The following is a 13,128-nucleotide window of genomic DNA, read 5'->3' as shown; positions in this document are numbered from 1 at the left end:
TTTGGCAGAGCTATTTATGTTGGTGTTTTTTGTGTGGTTCCATATTAGATCAAAAGGTGCAAGCGAGAGAGAGCGAAAGCGAGCAAGAGAAGGACACAGGTGCCCTTGCAGTGTGTGGTGACGTGAGTTGACTGTGAATTGGGCAGGTGGTGGAGAAAGGAGGGGCTAGATAGAGAGAAAGAGAGGCTCATGTATTCTAGAATGTCCAGTGGATGTGTTGAACGTGATCGGTTTGCCTGAACAGAAGCATCCATACTTCTGCATGCTGCATCCGAGACACCCACCAGAGCACGTCAATATACCTAGTATGGATATGTAGAGAATTTATCAAGCTCAGCTGAAAAAAGCTACTATGCAAATGAAGTATGACCCTGGGACGAAGCTCATAGCCCTCCTCCTGCCACGTACGCCCGCACCCGCTGGTTGGGTATAGCGTCTTCTAGATTTTAGTTGGCCGGCCCCTTGGCGCTCTGCGGCAGATCCTTTCTACCATTTTCAAAAATCTCTCTCTCGCTGTGTTTCCAACATGGCCGTCCAATGAGCCCACCACCTCCCCGCTTTCGCTCTATACCTCCTCTCCGTTCACGCAAGGTCACTCCCTCGCACTTTCTTTCACTTATTCTCTTTTGTTTTCTCTTTCTCTCCCTCCGCAGCCTCCCTCCATCCTACCTTTTCATATTTCACCCAAACGTGAGCGAGGCGCTACGTCTTTTATAGTGCTGCGTCAAAGTGGTGAGGGGGGGGGCGACTAGAAAGAAAGCCTTGGTGTGTATGTGCGAGCGTGTGTGTGTGCGACGCTGGGGAGGGGTGCGGGGTGATTGGACACGCTAGGTGCCTCTCTGTAGAATGCAGCACAGGGCTGGAGCTCTTGCTGAATATGGATGAGAAGGAAAGCAGAGGGTGATGCAGTAGGAAGATTCCCCCCGTCAGTCCGCCTCTGCCTGAACAATACCAAGCCTCTCCGCTTCAAACACTCACTCACACACATACACACACGCGCACACACACACACACACACACGGCAATTGCATTGCCATAACACACAATCAGAGAGAGAGAGAGAGAGGGAAATTGAGGGAGAGAGAGCAAGAGAGAGAGACGGGGGCTGACTGCGGGTATGGAGGGGAGGATGCGCTGACGTTGTCCCCCTCTCGGATACGAACCTGGGGAAAAAGGTTGACTGGCCACATTCCTTGACGGCGGCAGAGCTCCTATGATCAGCCTGCAGTCGGGCATCGCTCACCGGTCCAGCCTCTTGGCGTCCAGGGCTATCTGAACCCCACCTCCAGCACGCTACTGCAGAATGGGTAAGAGATTCTGTCCCCTTTTGTTGACTTGTTGAATGCGCGTGCGGACGAGTTAACCGTTTTGCTTTGCGTCTTTCCTTCTTTCACCCTTTCTTTTCCCGTCCTCCATTGGCGTCTCTTCATTCATTCTGTGAGAAGAAGAGGCTTGCTTGTCATTGCAGTGTGCCTAGGACAGGCCCTCCTTTTCACATGCAGAGTGTGTGTGTGTGTGGCATGGGGGTGGGGGTGGAGGCTTTTTAATAATACAATCCCTCTTGACCCACTACCTCTGTGTGTTTGCATGACACTCTGTTCACACTCTATGTGCTGTGTATAATCATAGGTTTGAGCCCATAACTGTCTGACTGCGTTAGCGGCTGTGTAAGTATGGCTTACTGGCAAACATCAGCAACAGATTGCATTATTTACTCAGACACTCACTGCTGAAAACCTGTTACACCAGCTTTCCTTACATCATCGCCACAAGCAGGAGCGCATGGGTGAGGAGCGCTCCCAAAGCGCTCGCCATTCTCAAATCACTGCTGCATGAGAATGTGCCCTAGGTTCTCCTTTTAACAACAGGTAAGCGGCAGCCGACCTTCTCGTTGGATCTTTGCGCCTTCAGAATGTCACCTCTGAGTCGTCTTGGAAACAATTGTGAGGCGGCCGCGATGGAAAGAGTGAAGTTTTCGTTCCTCGTCGGCCAAGGTCAAACGGTCCCCACGCCGCCGCTCTGTAAAAAACAGCTGCCGGAGGTTTGCTTTCCTGCGACGCTGTGGTGCGCTGGTGCGACGTACTTCATTGATTGCAAGAGCTCTAATTGCCCTTTCTCTTTCTTTTCTGTTCTTATAAACTTGCTCCCTCTTTCCTTATCTCCCCTCCGGCTGCACTCTTCAAAAACTCCATCATGGATTCCTGAGCGTGTGTCCACTGCGTCCTGTCATCTTCCTCCGTTCGCTGCAAACTGCCCTTATTAAACGGTCCCTCTTAACAGTGTCTGCATTCATTCCATTCACACTCGCACCCTCCCCTTTAACAGACCGGTCATTGATAAGATCGGGATCTGCCCAGCTGTGTGTGTTCGTGTTTGCTCGGCTGCAGAGACCATCGTGGACTAGAATCCTATCATTACCTGTCAGTCATGTGTGTGTGTAGCAGGGAGCATTGAGTCGGGTGAGGCAATGATGTAATGCATATCCCACTGCGCACCTGGAGCGCTGCAGAGGACAGGTACAGATTGAACTGCTCTGCAAGGCTCTGTCCAGATATCAGTTGTACCCACTAGCCTCTCTTCAGGGCCCTACAAAGGGAGCTAGTGTCCTTGTGTGAGCATTTGTGTATGACGTAGTCACAAGATGAAGTATTTGTCGTACGCTGCACGTGTTTTGTCGAGAAACCCTCAGGTCAGTCCCAGTGCAGAGAATAATAAATCTCTCACCCTCTGACATTTGCACATATTCATTTAACAAATGATTTTCTCTAGAGTGACTGAGCACAGAGCAAAGCCAGTCAGTCAGGGAGAGAGAAAAAAGAGGGATGAACAAAAGAATAGCAATGCTGCAGATGATAGCTTTTAGATCTGTATAACAGAGATGGGAATACAGTTTTTATTCTCCTTTTTCCACAGTTTCATGCATTTCTATAGGAATGTATGGAAACGTGATTGATTGGGTCGCTCTGTGTTTTTCTCGAATTGTCTTTTCAATTTAAATTCTGCTCGGGTATCTTTCTAACTGTGCATTGCACGTTCAGCTGCGCTTAAGTGAGTTATACTGCGTGTGAGCTTGCTTCTTTCTTTCCTTCTTTTTTTTCTCCTCTTTCTCCCTTGTTTTTTCTGTTCCTGTTTGACTAGATAATGTATTACAACTGAAGCTAATGTTCGCTTTGATCCTGGTGCCATCTAGTAACTGGCCCTCCCACTCTTGGCTTGATTGTATATGCCTGGGCTGACAATTATGTTTCTCTGGATTTCCCCGATTTTCTGGTATTAATGGGATTGTCTGGATAATACAATTGATCACGTATTGACCAGACTGGCCTTCTGATTGTGAGAGTGTGTGCTGCATTTCTGGAGGAACTGCACACGTCGCTCACTACTGAAAGATTCACGCCAGTATTAGTGTACAGGTGAAAGTGGTGAATTATACGGCATGTAGTGGTCTTTGGTGTTATTTAGAATGTATCAAACGTTCCCACAGGAGAGTCAATCAGAGTTGCTTAGAGACCATAATATTTTCACCTTCTCCCTGCTGCCCCTCCCCTCTCCTCTTCTCCTCATCTGTCCTCTCCCCTCCTAGTCGCTGTTTTCCTCCAACAGTCTTTTCCTTTCGGTGGAATATTCCTTTCTTCCTTCCTAACAAATCGTTCTCATCCCAGCTTCTACTTCTATATTTTTCTCATCCTTTGCATGTTTTCCATTTATTATTAGTGTGTTTGCGCTTATCTTGCAGTCTCTCTCTCTCTCTCTCTCTCTCTCTCTCCTTGTATCTCTGACTCTCTCTCCTCCTCTCTGCAGTGGTAAAGGGTCAGCTGCTGGAGATTGGGGGCATTTGAGTCTGCGAAACCCATCTTATCTCTTGGATTTACTACAGTCTCTGAAAGACACCGTTATAGTACACAAACAAAATGTACTTTTGTACCTACTTCCATTTTGTCACATAATACACTAATGTACTGAAAATAAGAAATGCCGTCTTAGCTGCCAATCAAATTAAAACAGTTATTGATTAGTTTTAGCTATGCCACCAGTAACATTTAGAGGGGTAATACCAGGTGTTCAACCTGACTTGAGCGGTATGATGTCACTGGGATGTCATGATGGAATATATTTGCATGTTTAGTGGTGAGGGAGTTTGACAACTCTCATGTAAAAAAAATCTTTTTGAAGTGTTGTAATCACCTTCTGGTTGTTCCCTTGCTTTAGAAATGGACTCTGGACCGTATGTTGTGTTTAGGATGTGTAATATTGTGGTTGGAGAGGGAAGCCTTGTCCCCCCCCCCCGGGAACCTCTGAGTGACTTATGCGCTGTTGGCTGGGTTCTTCAGGACAAATCTGAGGATTTAGCATCCATATGCTCCTGCCTGAACAGCCTTCCAGGCAATTACCCACAAGCCCACGGCCTCAGTATAGTGCAGCGCTAGAGACTGGCTACACACCACCCGCCACACACTCTCACTTAAACCTCAACTTCTGACTGTGACACTGAACCTCCATGCTGAGCATCTAAGCAGATTGTCGGCTGGCTGACCATTTGTGTGTGTGAGAGAGAGATGGCGAAGAAGATAGTGAAGGACACAACACACAGAGATAGTTTGGTTAAATTTAGACCTCTACCAACCCAAAGCAGGTCACTTTATCTCTGCATGGGGAAAAAGTGGGACAGAGGCAGAATCAGTAGGAACTCATCAGGGAGAGAAAGTGAGTGAGAAAAAGTGAAGAAAAAAATATAGAGAAATTAAAAAGGCAAGTGAACAAAAGAACCAGACGGTACTTTTCATGTTTAGTTTGTATATTGTTTCAAAATGAGAAGGTGTAGTGAGGTCATGATGGTGCACTCGTGTGGCCTCTGGTTGGCTTTATAATGTTTTCAAACTGTTATATAATCTTACTACAGTTTTGCCAAAAATCCTCTGAATTAAACATGACTGCATATTGCACATAAAAACAAAAATAAATATTAACGTATATTTAAACAGTATTAGTTGCACTTTATTTTGCAGTGTGTGTACTTACAATGTTCTTACCTAAGAAAGTAATGGGTAAGGTAGCTACATGGATTAAGGTTAGGTTTAGGGGTAGTTTCAGGGTTAGTACCCAGATATTGTAATCACTATAATAAGTACCTAGTATGTACATGTGGAACAGGACTGTAAAATAAAATGATAATTATTCATGTACATTTCAGACCTTTCTGCGATGCTATTAATTAGCATTCTTCCACAGTGGAAATAAACCATATGACATCTGTCTGATTTGTTAAAAATATTAGAATTGAGACGCTTTCATCTCTAACTTTGTGTTTGTTTTTTTGTGTGCATGTGCAGAGGAGGGTGAATATTTCCTGAAGGTGTTGATTCCCAGCTATGCCGCTGGTTCAATCATCGGTAAAGGGGGGCAAACCATCGTCCAGCTTCAGAAAGAGACTGGAGCCACCATCAAACTGTCCAAATCTAAAGACTTCTACCCAGGTATGAATCAAACCTTCTATCTGGCTTAAATAATGATGAACATTACTTATTTCAGAGCTTAGCACATATTGTTTTTTGTTTGTTTTAATTGAAACAGTTAATTTTACCTCATCTATTTATAATTTATGTTATTAGATCTGTGTTATAAATCCTCACAGTTAAATCATTTTATTTACTGTGCAACAGATGGCGGAGTTAATGGTGCCATGCATAAATCTCTTTCACACTAAACACTCTTGAAAAAAAGATCATTCAAAGTATCAGTAACAATTTTGCACTGGATTTTTAGAGATTAAAAAAATGTTTGAGGTTCTTTGTGGCATCAATCTGTAACAATATTTTTGGTCATAACTGGAGTCTTTATTTTTTAGGAATGAAGGATGAGTTTTACATCTGCATTTTTTTATGCAATCTTCAATCCCACTGATAAACTTTTTTTTAACACCAGTAGATTTTTGCAAGCTGAAAATCTAGAATACTAGAAAACAACAAGCTTGTACGTTTTCTGAATATTATGCAGAAGGTCTGACGGAGAGCTACACCGTGGTAGATTAATGTGAATGAGGCCGTTTACAGATGTTGGCCTGTTTGTGTCATTGACTATAGTATCTTTTCCACCATGTGCCATTAAGAAGCTGCTTTATGTTGTAGCGTGAAAAATAAAATCGGCAGAGAATGACAGTGGAAAATGTGCCCATAGGGAGAGAAAATATGTGAGAAAGAGAGAGAGAAAGTGTGTGTGTGTGTGTGTGTGTGTGTTGCAGCTGTGAAGCGTACAGCTGAATATTGTGAGCATAATTTGTCTGTGAATAGTTATGTTTTCATTCATTAAACACACCCGTTACAACTAAAACTGTCCTGAGACCACCTGTTCTGCCTTTCACCCTTACTTACCCTACTAACACATACAAACACACATTCTCGCTTGTCTTCTTATTTGCTTGTGCAGTTTTATTGTCCTGCAAATTCACCTTTCATCATTCTACCATTTTAAAAATATTTTACAGATTTCAATTAAATTGAACATTTATTTTCAGTGCGTTTATCATTAGAGCACAACGTCATAATAGCACACAAAGTAATATATAGTACAACCAGGGTTGTGTACTATTCAGAATTGAGAATACCTTCAAGTTCCATTTGAATTCCTGAATTTGAAATGAATCCTAAATTTGAATTGAGGTGCAATTCAGCAAACAGGATGCAAAATTGCAATTTTAATTTCAATTGATTTTAAATCAACTTCTTTACAAGAAAATCCATACTACTAATATAGCTGTTATAAATCTGATAAAAAAAGCAAAGTTTGCATGTTGCCTTGACAAAGCTTTTTTCTTTTCACCTGAATTTTTTTTTAATTTGTTACAATTTATTTTATGATTTCCTTTACCTGCGAGGAACTTCTTAAATAAAAATGATCATTAATAAATTCCTCTTCCTTTCATTTCAAATTCAACTTCTTGTGGTTGTGACCAGTTTAATTACATTCAAATTCCAACTCATAAATTGAAAGGAAATTAATTATTTGATTCTGAATTTTGCCTTTGTATAACAAGCAGTGCTGCTCTGGCACAAACACCAGCACATCCTCAATCATTCGGGTCTCTGATAAAATAGCAGCTTCTCTTCCAGACCTCATTTATCTTATGAGACATTGAAAGGGAAACATTTAAACTCTCTCTTGCTCGCAAGAGAGCTATAAAAAGAATTCACCTACAGCTGAGCAATTTTACTCCAGCCAGCTTGTGTTTTATCACACACACACACACACTGTAGCCTGTCACACATGTAAATTATAATTCAGTCTTTTCCTAAAACTCATTTAACTGCAGACTTTTACCACAAAGCACACCTCCTGAACAAGAGAAGGACTGAAATTAGCACACACACACACACTCTTCTGCGTACTTTATTGGAGCATGTTTTATTCGTAAGCCTTTGACATCTTGAAGAGCAAATGTTGAAACTGGGGAAGAATTTGTTGCTTCAATGTGTGTGCTTCAATTAATTGTAGACTTTGCTGGTCATGGTAAAATAGGTCCAGCCAAGCATGGGTTCTTGGGGTTCTCACAGTTACAGCAGTATTCCAGACAGGTCAAGCACTTCAGGACAGTGATATGCCAAAGATTAGTAGATAGTGTGTGTGTGTATGCGTTTTTGTGACAAATGAGGACATAAATTTGTATAATGACAAAGGTATGACATAGGTATTACAAGGAGAAGGTGACTTTTCAGGACATTACCCCATGTCCCCACTTTTCAAAACGCTTATAAATCACACAGAATGGAGTGTATTGAAAATCTGAAATAGCACAAAGTCTCCTGTAAGGGGTAGGTTTAGGGGTAGGGTTGGTAAAGGGCAATAGAATATACGGTCTGTACAGTATAAAAACCATTACGCCTATGGGATGTCCCCACTTTTCACAAATGTAAACCTATGTGTGTGTGTCCTGGACGTTTATTTGGCATGTCCCATGGGAGGGATGTGGATAGAGAGGACAGGTTCCGAATTCAGTGCATTCAGAATGAATTACATCATGCAGCCATAAGTTCATAATTTTTCCCCCTGTGTTACAACAGCCCTTTTTATTCTTTCTAATAGATGGAGTTACACAGAAAGGAAAAATAGCTTCTTTGAAAATGTAATGTGTGTTTGCATGACCTTAAATATATAGCTCAAACAATAGAGCATGGTGCTTACAGCTCCAAGGTCATGGGTTCAGCTTCCAGGAAATTCATGAAATGATAAAATGTACACCTTGAATACAGCTTTGTTAAGTTGCAAGTTGCTTTGGATAGGAGTGTCTGCTATATTCAGAAATGTAATTGATAATAAGAAGAAAGGGCACCAAATCAGCATATTAGAATGATTTCTGAAGGATCGTGTGACACTGAAGACTGGAGTAATGGCTCCTGAAAATGTAAAATGTAACAGTTTTAACAATTTAAAATGTAACAATTTAAAGTATATTCAAATAGAAAACAGTTGTTTTAAATTGTTCTAATTTTACTCTATTTTTCATCAAATAAATGCAGCCTTGGTGAGCATAAGAGACTTCTTTCAAAAACATTGGAAAATCATACAGACCCCAAACTTTGTTTGTAGGTAGTGTAATATGCATACAGTATATGCTGATACATTATACATAATTTCATTTGATGTGTTTACATATTTTACATTTTGAAATTTTGCATGCAAACTCTATATGCTAACATTGTTTTTTTTCTTTTGTGTGTGTTTGGTCAGGTACGACAGAGCGTGTTTGTTTGATTCAAGGTACGGTGGAAGCTCTGAATGGAGTTCATAACTTCATCGCTGAAAAAGTTCGTGAGATGCCTCAGAGCAGTCAGAAGACCGAACCAGTCAGCATTCTCCAGCCACAGACTACTGTTAACCCTGACCGTGTTAAACAGGTTAGTTTGTGAGGTTGATCTACCACACCAAATTCATACAGTTGTACAAGTTTTTAGTTATTAAATGTATGATGTAGAGTTAATCATATTAGACTTTGACAGACAGAATTAGAATGACAGCATAGACAGTGAGTACATTTACATGAATATAATTGAGTATTGAGTATAATTAAGTTTTGCATAGACAAGCTACAGTTTTCATCTGTACATGAGCGTTTAAATGACATTTTAGAAAGGTGAATTATTGCTTTAGTCTTCTTGAAATCAATTTCTAAAGTGCATGTATATAGCATGTCAGCTACCTGACAGTGATAAGCAACACTAAAGACAGGCAAATAAAAGCCCAGAGGAGGCAGAGGGCAGGGCAGGCTGGTGGTTGTTCCCCAGGGAAAGTGTGGCTGAGAGGGACAGCAAAGTGTGAGAGCAGTGGGTTATTTTTACCTGCTTGATCCTTGCAGAATGAGAAACAGAGAGGGAGTGAGAGAGAGCAGCTGCAATGTAAGACCGGGGATCAACAAATGGCTGATATAAGCACTGACTTAAGAGCCAGACCTTACACAGACACACACGCACACACACTATTACACACACACACTCTTAAACATATACAAGCATACAGGGTTTCATATTGTAAAATATGAAATATATAACAACCATTTTTTACTGTATGATTGTGGACAGAAAACAAACATCTACATAACCAGCACAGACGCACTTAAGCTTATTGCAGTATCTATTTTTGGGGTTGTGTGCAGTCTCATGCATGTAATTCTGTTCCTCAATCAAAGTGACACTCCCCCTCCTCCACAGGCTAAACTGATCGTGCCCAACAGCACAGCAGGACTCATCATCGGTAAGGGTGGGGCAACAGTTAAGGCTGTGATGGAGCAGTCAGGAGCCTGGGTACAGCTTTCTCAGAAGCCCGAGGGCATCAATCTGCAGGAGCGTGTCGTGACAGTGAGTGGGGAGCCAGAACAAAACCGCAAGGCCGTGGAGATCATTGTTCAGAAGATTCAGGAGGACCCACAGAGCAGCAGCTGTCTCAATATCAGTTACTCCAACATCACAGGCCCTGTGGCCAACTCCAACCCAACCGGATCCCCCTTTGCCAACTCTACAGAGGTGTTACCCAACGCCGCAGCGGCAGCTACAGCCTCCACGCTCCTTGGCCAGGCGGGTCTCGCGGGCATGGGTGGGTTCCCTGCCGCCATGTCAAGTCTTTCCGGTAATGATCTGCTTACTATTACATCTGCTCTGAACACTCTGGCCAGTTATGGCTACAATACCAATACACTGGGGCTTGGCCTCAACCCAGCCGCTGCATCTGGGGTGCTCGCTGCCGTTGCGGCTAGCGCCAATCCAGCGGCTGCAGCAGCCGCCAATCTGCTTGCTACATACGCCAGCGAGGCCTCTGGAGGGGGCGGTCACCATGTCGCACCTAGCTTAGGGGGCTTCTCACTGGGCTCCCTAGCGGCTGCCACAGGGGCATCTAACGGTTACCTGAATCCCTCATCCCCGCTGGTGGCATCATCTCTACTGGGCACAGAGAAGCTAGCAGAAGGTGGGAAGGAAGTGGTGGAGATCGCTGTTCCGGAGAACTTGGTCGGTGCCATCTTGGGAAAAGGAGGCAAGACTCTCGTGGAGTATCAGGAGCTGACAGGTGCGCGAATTCAGATCTCCAAAAAGGGAGAGTTCATTCCAGGCACACGCAATCGCAAGGTGACCATTACAGGGTCGCCGGCAGCAACGCAGGCTGCCCAATATCTCATCAGCCAGCGAATCACATACGAGCAAGGCGTCCGTGCCACCAACCCTCAGAAGGTGGGCTAGGGATGGACAGGATTGGGGAGAGGAACAACGAAAGCGAAGGAAACCAGAGAGAATGAAGAGGTGACTGAATGAAAACGAGGGAGAAAGGGATGGGTTGGAGCGATGTCCAAATATTTAAACACAAAATACGGACGATTACAAAACAAATTAAAAAAGATCTGATGGAACTGTGGATAGATAATCTGTTTGGGGAGAAATTTGATATTTTGTGACTGAAATTCTGCTGTATTTTTAAAGTTGTGTTACGTTGTCTAGGTCCGAGTATCGTGCCCTGGGGCACTCAGAGGAGGAGGAGATCAAACCTCACTTCCTCTCTCTTAGCCAGGGTCTTTTGGATTCTATGTTAAATTTTTGGCTTCCATTGCAGAACCCTCACAGTTTAGTTCATACCTAATCCACACCCTGAGCAAGGAGATTGGAGTTCGAAGCAGTCCCCCTTTTGATATCAGTAAATTCAGTCTCCGCAACTGTAGTGTAGGCCTGAAATGAAAAGGAAGATACCTATGAACCATTTCCATAGGTACTCTTGGTTTCCCCCCTTATTGTTTTCAACTGAGACTTAATCTCAAACACCTGCTGAAAAGATTTCAGTTGCATTACATTACTTAATACTCTGTGACTCTCCATTATGGTCAGCACAGTTTAGTTCATACCTAATCCACACCCTGAGCAAGGAGATTGGAGTTCGAAGCAGTCCCCCTTTTGATATCAGTAAATTCAGTCTCCGCAACTGTAGTGTAGGCCTGAAATGAAAAGGAAGATACCTATGAACCATTTCCATAGGTACTCTTGGTTTCCCCCCCTTATTGTTTTCAACTGAGACTTAATCTCAAACACCTGCTGAAAGATTTCAGTCTGCATTACATTACTAATATCTCTGTGACTCTCCATTATGGTCAGTTCACAATCAGCCTCTTTTAGATTTACTCAAACCTGTGATTCCAGGTTGACCTGAATGTAAAAGTACTTCCTGAAATTGTTGTTTTTTTTAATATGTAAATAGAGTATCAAATTGAGATGCTGTTGAAAGTAGATAACTAACCTTCAGCCACAGACAGACAGAGACCGACATCATACATCAAAGTTTAGATACTCAGCATTAGAGAACTGGAATGTAATACACATATATACAAGTGCAGTTTAGTCACAGGATCCCACTTTGGTGCTATAAGAAAACACATTTGAAGAGATTTTGTTGTCGTATCTACTGATTTTAGTATTTATGGGAGAGTTTCTCTGAGCCCTCATGAATTATTGGGGGCATTTTGCGATTTACTCACGAGACTGAGAGCGAGTGGATATTCAAAAGATCCCGCCAGAGCAGAGACACAACAGTAGGATCTTAAAAGCTGTCTGTTTTGTCTCATTGACTTTTAACTCTCACTACAGAAAACCTTTGGACACTCTACCAAGGAATTGAAGTCCTTAGAATCCTGAACTTGAAAAATAATTGGACCTGTTTAGACAAATGTACCTCTTAACTCCTCCTCTTCCTCTGAATGGAGGAGCCAGGCAATGTCTGTGCCTGTTTTGTTTGAAAGGAGCTCAGGTTGTCATACCTCATGTTTGTGAAGAAGGAGAAAGATTTCCAGTTTGTATGCAGTGCAGCAATGTCTTGGGTGCATTACAGATGCCTCCTCGTTCACGTCGCAGTTAATCCCTGTTTGCGTCAGACTGGCAGCAGAGGTGCGGTTGAGGTAGTGAACGAGAGACTAAAACGACACAGCTTTTGTAACCTGTCTGAAGTCATTCGAAGGCCGGAGGATGCTACTGTAACGACTGTCGACCTTCAGCCTTCTTCAGTAAAGTGGTATCGCTGCGAGGCAGGCTAACTGATCATAATTCTGCTTCCTTTGAGAAACCAAACTGCAGGCCGTAGCGTCAGACGCACAGCTCCATTTGCCCAACGTTCTAAAGCATTGCCGGAGAGTTTCACGAGCCCTCCACCTTTTCCACTGATCAACTGGTCATCAGTTTCACAGACTGCTGGTGATAGTTACTCATTAGTTAATTCCACAGTTGTACACTGCATCAAAACATTTGCTGCTAACAGCATTTCCGGTCTTGCCAGCAATTGGCTCTTGCATGGAGAGTAAGCAGGAGCTCCCGTACAGGGCGAGTGATCGTCTCTGAACCACACTGTGAATCCAGCGACCTGACGCCATCGCAACTTTGGAATGTACTGTACATATTTCACACCATCGAGAGTGCGTCCACTGAGACACGGCATGACGGAATAAAGCAATGGAACCGAGCGAGCACAAGAACACGGGGCACAAGGCTCCGCTGTAGGAATGTCTACCTGTAGTTTACCTTGCTCTTTCGCAAGACCAGAGGTCGCCGAGGGTTAGATCCCCCCCCCCCCCCCGGCACCCCGCCCCGCCATTATTTTGCAGATCCCCACTTGAAC

At 43.2% G+C, this 13,128-nt stretch overlaps 1 protein-coding gene across 2 annotated transcripts in view; it reads left to right on the top strand.

The window, feature by feature from the left end:
- The window catches only part of nova1 (NOVA alternative splicing regulator 1), a 14,092-nt gene extending 2,805 nt beyond the window's left edge, over positions 1–11,287 (top strand). The window contains exons 1-4 of one of the 2 annotated variants that reach the window (XM_016229191.1): positions 1,063–1,307; positions 5,331–5,474; positions 8,722–8,888; positions 9,699–11,287. In XM_016229191.1, the coding sequence (XP_016084677.1) occupies positions 1,304–1,307; positions 5,331–5,474; positions 8,722–8,888; positions 9,699–10,718 (1,335 nt within the window). In that variant the 5' untranslated portion in view covers positions 1,063–1,303 and the 3' untranslated portion in view covers positions 10,719–11,287. Of the gene's footprint in view, positions 1–1,062; positions 1,308–5,330; positions 5,475–8,721; positions 8,889–9,698 lie in introns of those variants that run through there. The other variant, XM_016229189.1, reaches the window with a different exon arrangement.
- The last annotated feature ends 1,841 nt before the right edge of the window (positions 11,288–13,128 follow it).

The sequence above is a fragment of the Sinocyclocheilus grahami genome, unplaced genomic scaffold, assembly GCF_001515645.1.
Source record: "Sinocyclocheilus grahami isolate Dianchi unplaced genomic scaffold, SAMN03320097.WGS_v1.1 scaffold348.1, whole genome shotgun sequence".
Lineage (NCBI taxonomy): Eukaryota > Metazoa > Chordata > Actinopteri > Cypriniformes > Cyprinidae > Sinocyclocheilus > Sinocyclocheilus grahami.
This window is presented reverse-complemented; position numbering and strand designations above follow the sequence as displayed.